Source organism: Strix uralensis, chromosome 3 (genome assembly GCF_047716275.1).
Source record: "Strix uralensis isolate ZFMK-TIS-50842 chromosome 3, bStrUra1, whole genome shotgun sequence".
In the NCBI taxonomy this organism is placed as follows: domain Eukaryota; kingdom Metazoa; phylum Chordata; class Aves; order Strigiformes; family Strigidae; genus Strix; species Strix uralensis.
This window is the reverse complement of record NC_133974.1, coordinates 134863852-134882795: the sequence shown is the minus strand read 5'-3', so window position 1 is coordinate 134882795 and position 18944 is coordinate 134863852. Positions and strand designations below refer to the sequence as shown.

At 41.6% G+C, this 18944-nt stretch overlaps 1 protein-coding gene across 3 annotated transcripts in view; it reads left to right on the top strand.

The window, feature by feature from the left end:
- EML6 (EMAP like 6) overlaps positions 1-18944 on the top strand; it is a 119174-nt gene that overhangs the window by 97972 nt on the left and 2258 nt on the right. Inside the window, exons 28-43 of one of the 3 annotated variants that reach the window (XM_074864517.1) lie at positions 413-427; positions 1712-1720; positions 3306-3384; positions 4349-4478; positions 5691-5789; positions 7071-7091; positions 7457-7630; positions 8336-8544; positions 10535-10692; positions 11353-11467; positions 12634-12822; positions 13849-14084; positions 14643-14805; positions 15856-15959; positions 16465-16618; positions 16756-16856. In XM_074864517.1, the coding sequence (XP_074720618.1) occupies positions 413-427; positions 1712-1720; positions 3306-3384; positions 4349-4478; positions 5691-5789; positions 7071-7091; positions 7457-7630; positions 8336-8544; positions 10535-10692; positions 11353-11467; positions 12634-12822; positions 13849-14084; positions 14643-14805; positions 15856-15959; positions 16465-16618; positions 16756-16856 (1956 nt within the window). The remainder of the gene's footprint in view (positions 1-412; positions 428-1711; positions 1721-3305; positions 3385-4348; positions 4479-5690; positions 5790-7070; positions 7092-7456; positions 7631-8335; positions 8545-10534; positions 10693-11352; positions 11468-12633; positions 12823-13848; positions 14085-14642; positions 14806-15855; positions 15960-16464; positions 16619-16755; positions 16857-18944) is intronic. The other 2 variants (XM_074864518.1, XM_074864519.1) reach the window with 2 other exon arrangements.

The window sequence follows — 18944 nt, the reverse complement described above, 5'->3', positions numbered from 1 at the left end:
CCCAGTGCTGCCTGTTCACTCCACCTGTGATTTAGGCTCCTCTTCCTACTCATCGGCCTTGGCCGTTTCCGATAGCCTTCTTGCTTAGGTGAGAGTGAATGAATTGTCACTTGTACCTTTTTTACATGTCTGCATGAAGACAGCGGGTGAGATTTTGTCAGTTGGAGTTAGCTCACTGATTTATAACTGTGCGTACTTGTGTAAGCGTATCATCAGGATAATCATTAGTAACAGAAATTTTATTTGCTGTATTCACAGTATCTAAAGAACTGAAAGCCCTCTATTGTCTGACTGTGTCTTATCTTTCCTGGAACTCATTCATCCCATAACGTAATATAAGCACATTTATTTTAAATTACTGGAAAGAAACCGTTAATGCTTGTATTATGTTTTAACTTGCTTTCCTTTGGAGGCAGGGAATTGTCAAGTAAGTACGAACAACACAGAGCACAGAAAAGCAGATTGCTGTGAATGTACAATGCAGATTGTATAGGTCAAAAAGGGTAAATTATGTAATGTGCTACAGTGCAGATTTGTTGTATTGACACTGCCATCTTATGTATCAAAATAAGTTAGGTGTAGTCAGAGTTGTTAAAAGTGAAATGATTTCTTAAGGTGTTAAAAATGTGATGCTGCCTTACATTTGGTTTACTAAGATAAGGCAATGAATGCATACATGTGTGTATATATATACATGTACATGTATATATGAATGCACACATTTGTGTTTGTGTGTACTGTGAATAGCTATATATAAAAGTATCTGTGTGTATGTGTATGTTTCCAAATTAAATCTCATGCTTACAATCTAGTGATTATGAATCACGTCACAGTGGTAGTGTTCTCTTGCTTTCATAAAAAATTTTGGCTTGCTGTTGTCATAAACTTTAACTGATATTCCTAGGTAAAGAAAAGTAAAACCGATCCATTTTAAAGTTACACTAAAACAGAAAAAAGAGCAGGAGGCATACAAGAAAATAATTATTATTTTCATCAGTGCTGATTCAAAGGCCTTCATAAATCTGGTCTGAAATGGCTTTTGCTGTTCTAGTATCACATAACGATTTCATTTTGTAAGAGAATTAAGTTTTGTAATAATTTTCTCCACCCCTTCTCTACTGGTGACTGCACTGCTATTCGTCCAATTACCACTGATGGTTATGTAAGGTGACTTGACTGACCAATTTCAAAGAAAATAAAGGTACTTGTTTCCCTGGGAACAAAAAAGTACAGGCCGTCCCTGTAAATTGGCCTAGCAACGAACAATTATGAGGCTAAATTGCAGGCTGAACCAGGAGAGAAAACAAGCATCCATTGTGTGAAATTCGCAACAGTGCTTATGAGACTGTGAAGTTTCTATCAGTTTCCCTCCCTGTCAGGAACCTGAAAATAAACCAACACGTGGAATCACGTTCTCCTTCAGTATAAAGTGTGCAGGAAGTATGGATATAGCTTCTTTTTTTCCCTCTGACCTGGAGGATCTTTAGTTCAGAGTATACCCGGGGATGCCAGGGTATGATGTTTCTGAATTTGTAGACTGGTGCACTCTTTAATTTCTGTTTTAGTTCTTGCTGGCATGCTTGAATAGCATGTTTTGTGCCTCAAAGGAATGACTGATCAACTCTAAAAATGCTTGTGCATGAGTAAAGTGGTCAGAAGTACACCTAAACTGTATTAAGTTTCTTACTTGGCTTTGTTTGCTGCTTACAAGGGGATCAAGGTAACTCTTTCACTCTTTTAATGTCACAAGATCACCTGCTAATGTGCTTTGCTAGTACTTAGTGAGTTTGCTTGTTTGCCTGAGACCTGGGTTTGTTTACCTCCAGCTGTGTTCTGGGTTTTTTAGAGCTCAGATTTTCATGCTAGTTACTCCTGCAGTAAGTATTCTAGCTGTGTAGCACTGTGTTCTAGCTGTGCGTTTTCTCAACTGTTGCCCTTAATACCTTCCATAAAAAATACAATTCCAGAAAAAGAGCTCCCTCTAAGCAAAAGGGATTTCATTCTTCTGCAATTAATTTTTGCAAAATGAGAATTAATGGTAGTTACAGCATAAGGACAGGAACAATCGAATTTTTACAGCAGGTATAATATGTATCAAGTTTGCATCTTTTTGAAATCTTAATCTGTGAAAATGCTTTCCAAATTTGGGTGCTTATTAAATACATAGAGGCATATTGGTTCTTTACTTAGAGAACCCCACAGTTGTTTAACCCCATCTCCAGAATCTGCTGTTGGAGTTTAAGGGCATACAGTGGGGTGTTTTTTGTATTAACAGCAGCCATCAAGTGATGTTTTGGAGCAAGCATTTAACCATATCTGGTTTTATTCTTTTGTCATCACCACTTCTACCCCAACCTTCCAGCAAGACCTGTTTTCTAAGTAAAAGATGATCAGACGTGATAAGGAATCTAGGCCAGATTTCAATGGGCCAATTCCTCCAGTAATCCAGTGCAATTTTTATGGCTCTGTTCTGCTGTTGACAGGGTTACAATCAACCCTCATGAATTTCTGTTTAACTGAAAGGGAGAATCATTGTGCTTAAATTAACAAACGATCATCTAAAGCCGAGCCAGTGCAGCAGGCATTTGATTTGGTAAGGTCATGAACTTCTAGAGGCTGAGCTCCCTCTGCTCCTCTTAGGTTTGTGCCTCTTCCTTTTTTTCCTGTAAGGATCAAGACAAATAGTAGCACTAAAGCTTATCTCTCTCTCAAGACTGTTTGCACGAATCAAATTTTATTTCAGTCTGTGTTCTACATTTGTCTTTTTACCTACTTTTAGCAACGGTAATTATATAAAAATGCTTTGCTGGCCTTAGTGTCTGTTAAATTCACACAGATGAATAACTTGTACATTTTAAAATGTAATAGTTTTATCTCTAATGTGATTTTGAGAAGGCTTTAATAAAGTCTTGTCAAGGTTTTGTGATGGGGTTTCTCAGAAGAAGCAAGGTTGGGGAAAGGTCAGCTGCCAGCTGCAGAAAATCTTTTAGATCATTTCTGAGAGAAGCCATTTACTATCATTTCGTATTCAAGGATTTTCCCATGGATTTAAAAAAATAAAATTGCTGTACAGTGGTCTGTTCTACTACTTGTCCCCAAAATCTGTATCAATGTTATTTCTGCTCTTTCCATCAAAATGCATATGATTTTAGTCAGTTTATTGTACAACTCTAAAAAAAGCTAGGCATTGTATAGTTGCAATTGGCCATTTCCTGTTCACATAACAAAACATATGCTGTGGTTTTGAAGGTTTTACTTTGCTTTAAAACATATTGATTGTTGTCTTTTTTCAATGTTTGTTTCAGGCCACCAGTTAGCAGAGCTGCTCCTCAGCCTGAAAAACTGCAGAAGAACAATATCAACAAAAAAAAGAAACTGGTTGAGGTCAGGCTTCATACCTTTTCATTTGCTTTAGAAGTAATATGTGCTGGCTGAAATTCATCCGTATTTTGAGGGCCACTGAAGTCATGTAAAGGTAAAAGAGAAGAGAAAGACATTTCTAGAAAGTGCTTTTAGCTCTGGTGGCAAACACCAGAAGATGTGACAGACAGCAACCTCTGGCAGAAAGAACCTCAGATTTAGGGTGTTAAAGCTTACGTGTAACATCGGATGTCTCCAAACCCTAAAGTTGTCTCTTGATTTGAAGGGCAGGTAGAGCCAAAGTGCATCCACAGCAGAACCCACACTCACTACCTAACCCCCAAGGGACATACAGTCAGAAACCGCACTTGGACACATGAAAAATCATTTCTGGGATTTTGAATGATGAAATTTGCTCATTTAGTTTAGAACGTACCTTTTCCCTCAAACTGTAGTCCCCGCTTGGTTTGTCAATGTAATTCCAGTTGTTCCAAGGAAGCTGTAATTGTGTTTGGGACAGATAAGTCTTCTGGGCTATAAAAGCAACTTTAACAACAATCCATTAACCGTCACTGTTTTCTGGAGGAAATTTCCTTGGCAATTGCTTATTATAACCTGTAATTACACCTCAGATTGATGTTTTAATTATAGAGTTACTTATAGCCTGCCTCTGCTTCTTATAAGGGCTTTAAGCTAAGAATTTGGTCTGTTAAAGTTTGGGAGTTTACAAGAATGATTTTTGAAGACTCTTAAAGTAGAAGTAAAGATATTTCCAAATATCTGATACCTACTATAGATATTAAACTGTGATGAGAAGATTAATAAAATTGGGCCTGTTTTTTAAATTGTATATATTTTGAATGGAAATTTCCAGAAACAAAACATTTACAGCTGGCTGAATTATTAAAAAAATAGTAGTATAAAAGCGGTGCCTTAGTTGACTGACTTCAATTCACAGTTATTCTTTCTTTTTGTTTTACTTGACCAGGAGCTGGCTTTAGACCATGTTTTTGGATACAGAGGATTTGATTGTCGCAACAACCTTCATTACCTAAATGATGGTGCTGATATCATTTTCCACACAGCTGCAGCAGGCGTGGTTCAGAATCTTTCCACTGGTAATTCAACTTGAAGCAATACCTTGAGAGAAAAAATGCTGTACAAGTAAAATATTTCTGGTTGAAGGTCTTAACTTTTCAACATTCCTGTAACTTTCTCACATTCTGCATCTTGATAAACAATGCACAAAACTTTAGATGGTTATTATATCAGATTGACAGTTTCTTCTGTTGAGGTCATCCTGTAGAGCCACCCTGTTCCTTTCAGCAGGTACGAGATTCTGCCAGGAAGTGTCGTGGAAGCCTGTTGTATTTCTGCAGTGGTTCCTCGCTAAAGTCCCTGCTGAAAACACAGGAATGGCTTTGTTGGAGGAGAGAGCCTGGATTATGAAATGACTAGTACCCCCCAAAATGCTCCGAGCAGTACCGTCCATTGTTTCACGTGGAGTTGTACTCCAGGGAAGAGTACATTTTGATGCGGTACGGGCTGAGCAAGTTCCTCTTTGGAAGGGGTAGAAAGATTCCCTGCCTTTTCGGTAACGAAGAGGAGGAAAAACACCAGAAATGTATCTGGCCCTAAGTTGTAGCACCAGCATCTTCATATTCTTCATATATCTCAAGAAACAAAGACAGGAATTAAAGGGACTTTGGCTTTATTGTGTTCCCCCTTGGTGCCAGGGTGAACCAGATGGTCACAGTGGTGTGCTCAGCAGCTCTGCTGCCAAGGAGGGGCGGAGGCAGAAAAGCTGTCGCATCTGGTGACCTCTGGGGACTCCAGTCCTAGTGCAGCCTCTGACCTGCGGAGCTGGGAAGCAGCGTGATCCCATCTGTTCTTTTGGGGCCCTTTCCCTCAGGAGGGTATTGCAAAGCATAAACTTCACAGGGCTTTGCTCTCCACTTCGCTTCCCACTGACTGCTTTGATTTGCTGGGGAACCTGGGCCCTGCGTTTTCCAGTTTTGCTTTTTCTTGCAGTTACAGGTGGCTGCAGGATGATTCCTGGTTCCTTGGGCATAGCTAGTTTACCAAATATTGCTTTTATATATATATATATGTGTGTGTGTGTGTGTTAATGGTTATGTCTGTAGTGCATTTGGTGACGGTGCCTGGGAATGAGATTGGAGCAGCTGTTGACACAGTTATTGCCCTGCCTCCCTCCATCCCCTGGAGAGTACAGCAGGAGTGTAGCAACCCGCTGCTTGAATATTCTTTGCCTCAGTGGTGGTTCTTTTGTCAATACTGTTGTGAATAAAAACATGTTTGAATTTCTCTAGGTAGTCAGAGTTTCTACCTGGAGCATACTGATGACATTCTCTGCCTAACTGTGAATCAGCACCCAAAGTATAAAAATATTGTGGCTACCAGCCAGATCGGTAGGTGACTCTTCATATAACAAAGTTTTACTCAGAAATTATCAGGGGCACTGATTTATTTTGGGCTTTTCTGTGTAGGAATTTTAACTCTGGCATCAGTGTAACTGTCCTCAAAGTTTTTCTTTGATTTTAGAGGTAATCAAGCTTCAGGACTTTCTTATGATTTCAATTTCATCTCTGATTGTGAGTCACTGGATTTTAGAGTTAACTGTAGTATAATCATGTTTCAGAAAGCAAGCTTTGATCAAGTGCAGTAAATCATCTCGTTAATCTCTAATCGTAAAATTTATAGGATTTCCTCTTTCCTTCCTTTATCCGAGGCACTGTGCAGCAGTAAAATGCTTAGCAGTGAAAATGCAATAATGAAAACTTCCTATGCAGAAGTACAAAAGCTATACAGGAAAGGAAAGAAATAGAGCGAAATCTCAACAGAAGTTACACTGCGTGTCAGGGGCCAGTTGTGAAGCCGTATATATTTATGTGTTTATTATTTGCATGGAGAATCCTGTCAGAGTCCCTAGTACCTTTTGCAGGAGTAAACATTGTATGGGGAATGCAGGATCACTTGTCCCAAGCCTTGAGAAGGATCTGTTGCCCTGCACTTAAACCAGCTAAATACTGGATTAATTATCCTAATGAAAAAGAATGGTGTCATTCTAATTCATGCCATTCTGGAAGGAGGCTCAAGTCTGTAAATTCTGCAATAAGTAACCTAACAGAGGGCAGAGAAATGGTAGTAGATGAAGACCTTGACAAACCATCTTTGCCACCTGTACCGAGTGCTGTCATTTCAGTTCGAATGTTGAGTAAACACAAAGGTCTGGACATATTGCCAGAGCTCGGGGTCAAAACACTGATTGCTGTGACATGGAAAAGGTGGCTGTTAAAGGTCCTTTTTTTCTAGTCTGTCAATAAGAGCCCATGAAATCAGTGGTTCTGATTTTGGTTGATATTCTGTAATAACTACAGATTCATTTCACTTCTAAATTTAATAATTTTTTAAAACTGCATGTCTTTAGCATTTCTTTTAAATACCATTTTTAAAACTCAGAAGTACTAAATATTGTTGCAATATTTGTGTATAAAAAACAATATACCCAAAAGAGTTCAACAATATTCCTGCTTATTTGTTCTGTTGATTTAATCCATGTCCATTTTCAAGTTTTTAATTTTTTTTGCCTTCTGGTGCTGATGCTGGCACTTCAGCATTAGAAACATGACTTATTTCACCTATTGTTTTCCCTTGGTGCTTCCTCATTTGCCATTGCTCTCACAATGCAGGTGATATGACAGAATTTCCAGGTAAGGCTGATTCGTTTATGAATTTTAGTCAGCAGAGTTATGTAAAACTTTCATGTTACCTCGTATCTGTGTGAATCGCGGATACAAGTGAAACATCTACAGACAATTTCTTTTGCATGAGGCTCTTCATGAATGTTATGTTGTGCTTTTAGAATTTGTCTTACTTCATGAAATACAATGATTTCCCTCTGTGTTTTGCAAGCTATTATGATTTTTTTTTTTTTTAAGTAGTGTGGATCTTAAAACAAAAACCCACAACTTATAAGTGTCTGTTCAGGTTAAATGTTCTTGGAAAATGCTTATTTGGCACTGAAGCTTTCCAGATGCTGAACTAATTATCTTTCAATGCATCTTTTTGCACGTAGGTACAACTCCCACAATTCATATATGGGATGCTATGAGTAAGCAAACTATTTCAATGCTACGTTGCTTCCATACCAAAGGGGTCAACTATGTTAACTTCAGTGCAACTGGCAAACTTCTGGTTTCAGTGGGAGTTGATCCAGAACATACCATCACAGTCTGGAGGTGGCAAGAAGGTAACCCTGGAAAAATCATGTTCTTTCAGCCTAGCAGTTGAACTGTGTGCAATTATTTGCTTTTCCTTTCAACTCTTCGGACTAGATTTGTGTTCTTACTTGGAGTATTGTGGCTCCCAAAGTCACAAAATCAGTTTGAAGAATAGCGAAGTGCTAGAAAATATGAATAAGAAAATAAGTTCTAAACTTCTGTTATAAGTAGAATTAAGGAAAGAATGTTGCTTAACATAAAATTCCATGAAATTAGGGAAAGTATTTTCTTTTTCTTCCTAAAATACTTGAACTTGAAATTCCATGCCATAGATAGGCCTTTGGGAAGTCACTTCCAGAAAGGAATTCTCATCGTCAGAAATGGTGTCTCAGCTCATGTGAGGTGTCCCTGTGCATTTCACCAGATGGTAACTCACTGATGATATTCACAACTTCTGCAGTGTTATTTTACTGACCCAGGAGACAAATGGTGCTATGAGGACCAAAATCTGCATTTCCTAAACTGTCAGATGCAATGGAATAATGAGGGACCTGTCAGGTTGCATGAACTAAAATGTTTGGTATGCTAAATAATGTTGGGATTTGCTTAGCTTTGATCATCTGGGACACAGTTCTCTAAGCCAATGCCAGGTCAGTTTATTTTATAGAATCTTGTCAGAGCTTAATTTTTCAGGTAAATTTAACTTTATTTTTATCCTTTCCTAATTAAAACAGGAGCTAAAGTTGCTAGCAGGGGAGGACACCTGGAGAGGATATTCGTTGTAGAGTTCCGCCCAGATTCAGACACTCAGTTTGTGTCTGTTGGGGTAAAACACATGAAGTTCTGGACATTAGCTGGCAGTGCTTTGCTTTATAAGAAAGGAGTCATTGGTTCCATGGAAGATGCCAAAATGCAAACCATGCTTTCTGTGGCCTTTGGAGCAGTGAGTTCAAATTACTTGCTACAGAATTTCATAATATATTTTTATTAAAACTGCAAGTGTCAATTTCCTTTGTTGAAATCCCGTACAGCGTGGACGGTGCAAAACCTTGGAGCTCTTGCTTATTAGTTAGGCTTTTAATTTAAAGCTTGTACGCCTTTAGATCTGCGTGTAGGTTTTCTAAGCAGGGTTGGGTTTCTCTGTTGGAGAGTGTTTTTTATCAATGTCTGCATACCTCCAGCATCAGCTGCCATGGCTTTTATTTTTTTACTTTGCTAGTTATTTAGCACTTCACTGGTTATCTTGGAAAAATGTGATATGATTATTTCATGTATAGGTTCTGGAACCTATTTTTCTGCTACCAGTGTTTGGGATGACATATGCTAGTGATCCAGCTAATGGTGACAGTATATAATACTCTTTAGTGCTGTGGTTGCTTAATGATCATTATGCTCATTGACAGCAAAAAAGCAGTTTTACGATGATACTAAGGTCTGAAATAGCTTCTGGTTCATCCAGAAACCTTATAGAAATTACCTTTGCAAAGGTTAAGCATAAATTATACAAATCACTCAATTCAGAGAAACCCCTTGCTCCTAATTATCTGCTCTGGACAATAGCACTAATGGGTGAAATGTGAGCATACAAAATAAGGCTCCCAAACCCTCATCCTTGTGCCCAAACAAGTAACTTTGTTGTCAAAAATTGCTTAATACTAAACTTTTCTTTCTATTCTGATGGCATTGTCCCAGTATAAAATACAAGTAATGTAATGGACACTAAAGACCCCAAAAGTGATTTTAAAAAAGAAGCAGAATGTAATATTAGAACAAAGTGCTTGTCTGTACTTTCCAAGCAGAAACAGTCTAACAGACATTTTCTTTTCTAAAATAATAAAACTAACATCCTGTAAGAGGCACCTTCAAAACCAGCAGATGAACTCTACTTGATTAGCATATGTCATTCATTCAGGACGTTTTTTTCTTCTTCAAGTATGTGTCATTTAATGCCACTGGAAGTACGAGTCCATGTCACAGGAGCATGAGTAAGTTGCTCTTAGCAGAGCAGGGGGTGTGCACATACCCTCTGCTTCTTCATGAACCTCGCTCGTTTCCATCCAGGTCCATCTAATGCCAAAGCCAACGGGCCATGCTGGGATAGAGCCATACTGCAGGTGTGTCTGCAACGGTGGCAAGTCATTCTGGGGCGTCTTTCCCCCGGTTCCTTCAACAGACACCGTGGCTGTTTATTGCAGAACGTGAGACTTGCCTTTGAACCCCTATCACAAGGGTCCCCTTAGGATTTTTTCTGATACCTGTTATTTCAGAGTCAGTGGGCTTCAAGGTCAGACCATCTTTAGTTCTTCAGGCAAGCTTTTCCATTTAACAGCACGCTCCAAAAGAGCATTTGCAATGCTAAGTACTTGCTACTTTTTCCCCATCCCTCAGGGAGTCCCCGATCTCTGCTCCATGGGCCAGGTTTCATGACTTGTTGGAGAAATTATGCCATTGCTGTGTGCAGGCAACAGGTTGAGTTAGTTCTCCCTTTAAGTTTATACGCTTCATTTTCAATATCTTGAAGATACCGCTTGCCAGTGACCTATACTGAGATTCTCACTGACACATACTCAAAGAAGAAAGAAACCTCTCTTAGAATCCGGCAGTGGTAACCTGCGTCCCCCTCGCCAGCGGGAGCCGTGATGTAGCACGTAGATAGCAAAAGGAGTGCATGCATCTGAAAGACCTGGAGATGAGATGCGTGAGGTGAATGTGCCCTACACGTGATTGATAACATCTCAAAGAAACACTGTTAGAGTGCAGTCATTAAACTCCTTTTCTTGATGCAGATGGTTTTAATTTCTCATTCATTGCATAGCTGTTGCTTTTTCACATGGCTTTTCTCAGGAAATTCAGTAGCTAAAGCACGTTTAATGAAAGCTGAATGAAAATGCCAAGGTATGTATTACATCAGAGATCGTTGGTATTTGTTGCAGAATAACCTTACATTTACTGGTGCCATCAACGGAGATGTCTACGTCTGGAAGGATCATTTTCTGATTAGACTTGTGGCAAAAGCTCACACAGGGCCAGTGTTCACCATGTACACGACTCTTCGAGATGGACTCATTGTTACCGGAGGGAAGGAGAGACCGTAAGACACACAATATTCCTGAATTGCACAGCTTTTGTCTCTCTCATGTGCTGCTGGTTTTTATTTATCTGATACCCTGGACACACACAAGGCTTCCCCGAGATAAATGGTGTCTGTACTGTAGCAGTTTCAATCTAGATGTTTACATAATGCCCAGGTGTCTCAGTAAAGGACTCCTAAGCAGGACACTCGGGGGTCACAGCAATGCATGCTGTGTGCACAGGCTGTACCGAACCTCCAATTAGCAATTGATAGGAACACCTGTGTAAGCTCCTGCCAGCCGGGCCTAAGTGGGCTTTTCTTAATTTTTTAATTCTGTCAGACTACAGACAATCTCTCCCAGAGGAGACTCTGTGATTAGTAAGTTCTTTGATTTACTAGAAGTAACATATTGGCCAAGCTTATCTTTGTGACAAGAGAACAATTTGGTTTTTACAAATTAGGCATGATACTGTTTAAAACATGAAGTTGTGATAGCAGTTAAATCTGCATCATTTACTTTCCATTGCACAATAGTGAGGTGTCTGTATATACAGTAGAAGGTGATTCAATGTATGTTTTATTATTTAATCGGAAAAACACTGATGTGATTTACATACGGGATTTGTTGTAGCTTGTGCAGAAGGAGACACCTGGGTAACACAACACACTTCTTTTCAGCACTAAAGAAGGGGGAGCTGTAAAGCTGTGGGATCAAGAGATGAAACGGTGCCGAGCATTTCAGCTTGAGACAGGCCAGCTGATCGAGTGCGTGCGCTCCGTCTGCAGGGGAAAAGTGAGTGAGCTGACAGGGCCCCTGGTGCTGCTGGGCAGAGGTGGGATGGGAGACACAGCGGGGAGAAGGCTTTGCCTGCCTGCCCGCCCGAGTGACATTTCCTTGCTTGTCTTCCTGAGCTCAGTGCTGGGCTTGAAACTGCATGAGGATCCCGTTGCTGGTGCTTAGTGCCTGCCTTCCCTCGACAGTCAGCAAGGAGAGGGAAAGGCCTCTGAAGGACGGTGCCAAGTGTAGGAACAGATTTCACCAGGGTAGGACCTGCCTGCTGCCTTTCTTTTCAAATGACAGAAGGAACTTAGGTACCTCCTTCAGAAGGTTTCCTTCCCACGAAGTGTAGGCACAGCTTAGGTGCTTCAGTTAGACCGAACGGATCCTAGCTTTTTATTTTTTTTAAAGTAACAAATAACAGAAGTTGCCACTGAGAATTACTAATTGACTTTAAGTTTTGGTAACGTGGAAGACAACAGAAATAACCGAGATATTTGGCATGCTAAAGCCACTCTTGCACATGTTTAAATTGTACTTGTAAATGTGAAAGAAGTGTGCGATGATGCAGGAGCGTCACTTGGTATGATGGGTATCTGTCCAAGCTACCACTTCATGAAATGGTCTCAGGAATTTGACACACTCTTTGGTAATACCACCACTGAGGAATGTTGTTTTGTATTTCTAATCAAGTAGCCATTGATCAATCCCAAACTGTATCTACCTAGGCTTTTTCCAAATATTTGCCAAGAAAGCTCCTGCAGTTTAGACGATGGCTTTAGAGTGGACACAAGGTGCTCTTCACCAGTTTAACTGAGCCTAAAACCCTGATTTGATTTTTTTATTATTGCCCAAATATTACATTGAGTTACCTCGGAGGTATGCGAATCATTCTTCGCCAACTTGTATGTAAGCACTTTGATCTGAAGTAAAACTTTAATGGCAAGATAGAAGTGCACCACAGTCACTCTCGGTAACACTAGAACACGGTATCAGATCTCGAGATGTGAAAGCGTTAGTGGTTTACTCTCCTGTTTTTAAGATGCTGCATGAGCAAGCAATATAAATCAGGTTGAGTATCACAGGTAGTTCTGTGATACATCAGTACTTTACTGCTATTGATACATTATGTCTGTTATACTGACAACCCATCTCTCATTCTTTTTTTCGGCTACAAACAGGGGAAAATTTTAGTGGGAACAAAAGATGGAGAAATCCTGGAAGTAGGAGAAAAAAATGCTGCTTCAAACCTGTTAATTGACTGCCACATGGAAGGGGAAATCTGGGGCTTAGCGACTCACCCCTCAAAAGACATATTTATCTCTGCAAGTAATGATGGAACAGCAAGAATCTGGGACCTGTCTGACAAAGTGAGTATCACTGAATTTAAAAATGCATAATTAAAAATGATCATTTTATACAACCATGCATTTTTTCCAACTGTATGATGTGCCAGCTACGTATGCACCTTTGAGCAGCCCTGTAAAGAGAGCAGTGTTTTGCTTCTGGCTTGGTGCAGTTTTTCTTTTCCCGCTGTGTGGCGATGTGAAAGGTAAGTCCTTGGTGAGGTAGCGTGCTGCTCTTTCCAAAGGCAAGCAGTTGGCAGAGAAATGCAGTTCCTTAAAAGCACTCATGCAGATGGAGTGCCTCTTGGTGTGTATTGCTTATCTTGATCTAAAAGTACAGGCTGGCGTGGAGAAAGGAGGCATTTGAAGTCCCTTCTGACAGGCGGGGTGACACAGATTGTCCTCTGTCTGACTAATACAAGCCCCTGACAATACGCCTGCCTTACTGGCAAGCACAGCTCCCTCCTTTTTAGAGTCTTTATTTAGAGCTGCTCATGTTGTGTATGTGTAGTTCAGGATTATTTTTTTCCAAGTGGAACTGTGTAACTGACTATTTTTAAAAATAACAAATAAAATGTTCTTAAAACATAACAAAAGGGTTTCTGTTTATGCCAGCCTAGATAAGACTTTTCAAAAGGTAGTTAGTTACCTGAGCTAACAGCGATAATTTTTAACACGGAAAATGAATGTATTATCAATACAGTCAGATAAGTGAAAATGCAAGAGCATTCTGCTCTGTGTTCACATAGCAAATCAAATGGAAAAAGAGCTCATCAGCAGTTGTAGAAGCCATCAAAATCACCTTTCAAACAAAACAGGAAATCGATTTTCCAGCCCTTTGTGCTAAATAGCATTCTTCCTGGTGTAAAGCTTGAGGTCACCCTGCAAACCTGAAACCCCAATCTGAATTACATCTATATTTTCAAGTCTGTTTTATAACATATGCCTGGTGGGATGTGATTTGTGATGTGAAGTTTCAGATTTATATTTAGAGGAAACTATAGACAATTTTTTTTTTAATAAGTGACTTGTATACTTGGCATTTGGAAGCTTTCCATTTGCTTGGTAGTTGTCTCCAGGGGAGGTATGAGCCTGTTGCTTTTGTTAATACAGAAACTGCTGAACAAAGTGAATCTTGGTCATCCAGCAAGATGTGCCGCGTATAGTCCTGATGGTGAAATGGTTGCAATTGGCATGAAGAATGGAGAATTTGTTATTTTGCTTGTCAACAGCCTTAAGGTTTGGGGCAAAAAGCGAGACAGGAAGTCTGCAATTCAGGATATCAGGTATGTCAGAAATTTCAGTTGATGTTCTCTAAATCCACAGCCCTTAAGAAAAAGTCCGTCAGGTTCCAAGGTGACTTCCAGACTTTTTGTAACTTCGTATTTGTTGGAACCTGCACGAAATCATGAAATGCATTTACTGGCTGACTGGTGGCTTTATGGATATCTAAAGCTTATATTTAGAGATACCTAAAGCAGCACACACTTATTTCTCCTGCGATTAATTCAGTCATATCCACTTAAATATAGGTAGTAATTTGTACGCTGGATTATGGGGATTGATACTATTAGTACGTTTTAAAATTGCAATTTGTTGCTTTTTCTCAGAGGATTAGTGTTGCTCTGCACATGGTGCTGTGTGCTTTATGCAAGTGGATTTTTAACAGCAGTTAAGTGCACACAAGATCCTCAGTCTTCCTCCTCTGTTAAGCGTCGAGGCTTGGATAGAAAGTTTTTCTTGTTTTGCAGTAAAAGAAAGTTGTTCTCTTGTGTTAACATGAGAAGGCAAAGAAAATCTTAGAAACAGTTAATGATCTCCCCATTTCATCTTTGATTGTCTAGGATCAGCCCTGATAACAGGTTTTTGGCAGTGGGTTCACAAGAACATACTGTAGATTTTTATGATCTCACTCAAGGTACAACCCTAAACCGAATAGGCTACTGCAAAGACATTGCCAGTTTTGTCATCCAGATGGATTTCTCTGCAGACAGCCGGTACATTCAGGTATGTCAGAGGTAGACTCACCTGTGTTTGTATCTGTTGTGACTAAGCTGTTATCAGGTGTAAGGAGATGGAGATAAGAAAGGGTGAGGGAGGTTTCCAAAGTTGTTCTGAGCGTCAGGGTGCCCCAGAACGTTGTTAGGGAGGGCAGATAACTCGGGTTGCCTTCAGGATGTTCACAGAGCTCTACTCAAAGTTCTCTGTTGCTTTTTAAAAACTCGGGTCTTCCCCCTGGGTTCTGCATGTCGGCCCGTCCTGGTTCGGGCCAGGATGGAGTTAACTCTCGGTGGGGAGGAGGGAGCCGCGCTGGGGGGCGGTCCCGAGCCATTATTGGGTTGTTTCGCCCCAGGGGAGGCGCGTCCTGCCGGAGGCTGCAGGAGGTTTGTGGGTTTTCCAGGCGCTGTGACGGGCCTTTCCTGGTCTGGTCGCTAAGGCACTGCTGCATTTTCCCCGTTTCTTTTGGAGTCACTGCTTGTTACTGTTGTTCTCTTGTTATATGCAGTAAATGTTTTGTTTGTCCCTGCCCTATTTCACGGGGAAGGGGAGGGGCAGGGCTGGCCACGTGGTGCGTGGCTGCGTTCAAAGCCCAGCAACAGCTCAGTTCCCTGAGAGGGCGGGGAAAGTCTTCTCGCAGTTCAGGGGAGTGGGAACAACCCTGAGGAAGAGTTGTGGATTATAACCTCAATAGAGAAACCGTCCCTCCTCCCTTTCCCTAGGATGGGCTGCTCATGGTAGGTGAATTATGATGTGAGGTTTCTCTCTGAAATTTTTCTGGTTTAGTGAAATAGGGCTGAGATAAAGCATAGAGTACAGAAAAGAAGGGAAATGTCTCAGCTATGCAGGATGGGTGCGAACACGCCATTCGGTCGCTGTCCTGAAACCTTGTTACGCCTTCATACGGTGTGGGATGAGTTGTAGAAGAGAAATGTTATCATAGATGTTTTTGTCTTGATAAAATGTGTTGAGACTAATTTTTACTGCTGGATATTTAATAAATAAAGGAAAGGATGTCTTTATGGTGAAGTTACTAGCTTATTCCTTTCCTACTTTAAGGTATCAACGGGTGCCTATAAGCGTCAAGTTCACGAGGTCCCTGTGGGAAAGCAAATAACAGATCCTGCGTTAATAGAGAAGATCACGTGGGCCACGTGGACCAGGTAAGAATCCCACAGCACTCATTTCTAGGGACTCTGGGCAGAGGGCGGGAGATGCAGCTGCCAGTTCATCTGTGGGTAAGTAGGAGTGATCCGAAAGGAACTTCAGGCAAGGGAAGAACAGGTATTTTAAGAAATACTGTACATGTGATCAAGCCTCCCCTCATTGAAGGACTTGGAGGTAAGAGCTGGCTCTGGGCTGTGCAGTGTCACTGTGGGAGGGCACGAGTGTCTCCGTAAGCAAGGAGCAGAGCTGCTTCCGGGAAATGGTGTCACAGGAGATGACCCTGGGCATTTAGGGACAGCGGTGGTCTGAAGTCACACCAAAAAGATGCATTGCTGTGATGGTCTCCAGGATGAGGTGGCATTCAGTGCACTGGTTTAGAGGGAAGACTCTTACTTTAACAGTGGTAATTTTTCCTTGCTGGGTTGTGTTGCCCTCCCATGCTGTGAAGAGAGCCATGGCAAGGAAGATTAATGCTCTTACTTAAACTTGGTTTTGGAACAGCATTCTTGGAGATGAAGTCATTGGAATTTGGCCACGAAACGCAGATAAAGCGGATGTCAACTGTGCATGTGTGACCCATGCTGGCCTCAATATCGTCACAGGAGATGACTTCGGTCTGGTGAAGCTCTTTGATTTCCCATGCACAGAAAAATTTGTAAGTGTGTATTTTATTGAAATCTAAACAGGTCACTTAGAACAGATTACCTGGAAGCTGTTGATTGTGTCTGCACAGGTGACTTTGTCACTGTGCAGTGGTACTACAGGGTGTGAACTGTTGTTCTTCTGCAACAGGCCAAACACAAGCGGTACTTTGGACACTCTGCCCATGTCACCAACATCCGCTTCTCGCATGATGACAAGTATGTGATCAGCACTGGAGGAGATGACTGCAGGTAAGAGGCAATGAAAGGAAAAAGGGAAGGGAAAGGAGAGGGAGAGGGAAGGGAAGGAAAGAGGAGAGAGGGAAGGGAAAGGAAGAGGGAAGGGAAAGGGGGGAAGGGGAGGGGAAAGGGGAGGAAAGGAAAAAGGAGAGGAGAGGGAAGGGAGGGAAGGGAAGGAAGGGGAAGGAAAGGAAAGAAAGGGAAGGGAAAGGAAGGGAAGGGAAAGAGGAAAGGAAAGGAAAGAGGAGAGGAAGGGAAGGGAAAGGAAAGGGAAAGGGAAGGGGAAAGGGAAGGGGAAGGGGAAGGGGAAAGGGAAGGGAAGGGAAGGGAAAGGAAAGGAAAGGAAAGGAAAGGAAAGGAAAGGAAAGGAAAGGAAAGGAAAGGAAAGGAAAGGAAAGGAAAGGAAAGGAAGGGAAAGGAAAGGAAGGGAAAGGAAAGGAAGGGAAAGGAAAGGAAGGGAAAGGAAAGGAAGGGAAAGGAAAGGAAGGGAAAGGAAAGGAAAGAGGAAAGGAAAGGAAAGGAAAGAGGAAAGGAAAGAGGAAAGGAAAGGAAAGGAAAGGGGAAAGGAAAGGGGAAAGGAAAGGGGAAAGGAAAAAGGGGAAAGGAAAAAGGGGAAAGGAAAAAGGGGAAAGGAAAAAGGGGAAAGGAAAAAGGGGAAAGGAAAAAGGGGAAAGGAAAAAGGGGAAAGGAAAAAGGGGAAAGGGGAAAGGGGAAAGGGGGAAAGGGGAAGGGAAAGGGGAAAGGGAAGAAGGGGAAAGGGAAGAAGGGGAAAGGAGGGAAGAAGGGGAAAGGAGGGAAGAAGGGAAGAAGGGGAAAGGAGGGAAGAAGGGGAAAGGAGGGAAGAAGGGAAGAAGGGGAAAGGAGGGAAGAAGGGGAAAGGAGGGAAGAAGGGGAAAGGAGGGAAGAAGGGGAAAGGAGGGAAGAAGGGGAAAGGAGGGAAGAAGGGGAAAGGAGGGAAGAAGGGGAAAGGGGGAAAGAAGGGGAAAGGGGGAAAGAAGGGGAAAGAGGGGGAAAGAAGGGGAAGAAGGGGAAAGAAGGGGAAAGAAGGGGAAAGAAGGGGAAAGAAGGGGGAAGAAGGGGAAAGAAGGGGGAAGAAGGGGAAAGAAGGGGAAAGAAGGGAAGAAGGGGAAAGAAGGGAAGAAGGGGAAAGAAGGAAAAGGAAAGAAGGGGAAAGAAGGAAAGGAAAGAAGGAAAGGAAAGAAGGGGAAAGGAAAGGAAAGAAGGGGAAGGGAAAGGAAAGAAGGGGAAGGGAAAGGAAAGAAGGGGAAGGGAAAGGAAAGAAGGGGAAAGGAGGGAGGGGAAAGGAAAGGAGGGGAAAGGAAAGGAGGGGAAAGGAAAGGAGGGGAAAGGAGGGGAAAGGAAAGGAAAGGAGGGGAAAGGAAAGGAAAGGAGGGGAAAGGAAAGGAAAGGAGGGGAAAGGAAAGGAGGGGAAAGGAGGGGAAAGGAAAGGAAAGGAGGGGAAAGGAGGGGAAAGGAAAGGAAAGGAAAGGAAAGGAAAGGAAAGGAAAGGAAAAAGGAAAGGAAAAAGGAAAGGAAAAAGGAAAGGAAAAAGGAAAGGAAAAAGGAAAGGAAAAGGAAAGGAAAGGAAAGGAAAGGAAAGGAAAGGAAAGGAAAGGAAAGGAAAGGAAAGGAAAGGAAAGGAAAGGAAAGGGAAAGGGAAGGGAAAGGGAAGGGAAAGGGAAGGGAAAGGGAAGGGAAAGGGAAGGGAAAGGAAAGGAAAGGAAAGGAAAGGAAAGGAAAGGAAAGGAAAGGGAAGGAAAGGGAAAGGGAAAGGGAAAGGGAAAGGAAAGGGAAAGGGAAAGGGAAAGGGAAAGGGAAGGGAAAGGAAAGGGAAAGGAAAGGGAAAGGAAAGGGAAAGGAAAGGGAAGGGAAAGGAAAGGAGGAACCAGCCGCATTTATCTACATGCTGGCCGACCATGAACTGTAACTTCTGCAACAAAGTATCAGTACTGTCTGAGAATGCATCTCTCCACCCTCCACTTCTCCAATTACACTCATAACGACGATTTCTTTATTCAAAATTGAGGTGTACAAACTTTAAAGTGCATGTGCAGCAGACACACACTCCTTTACTTCACCCATTCCTTTCTGTGCCACTGT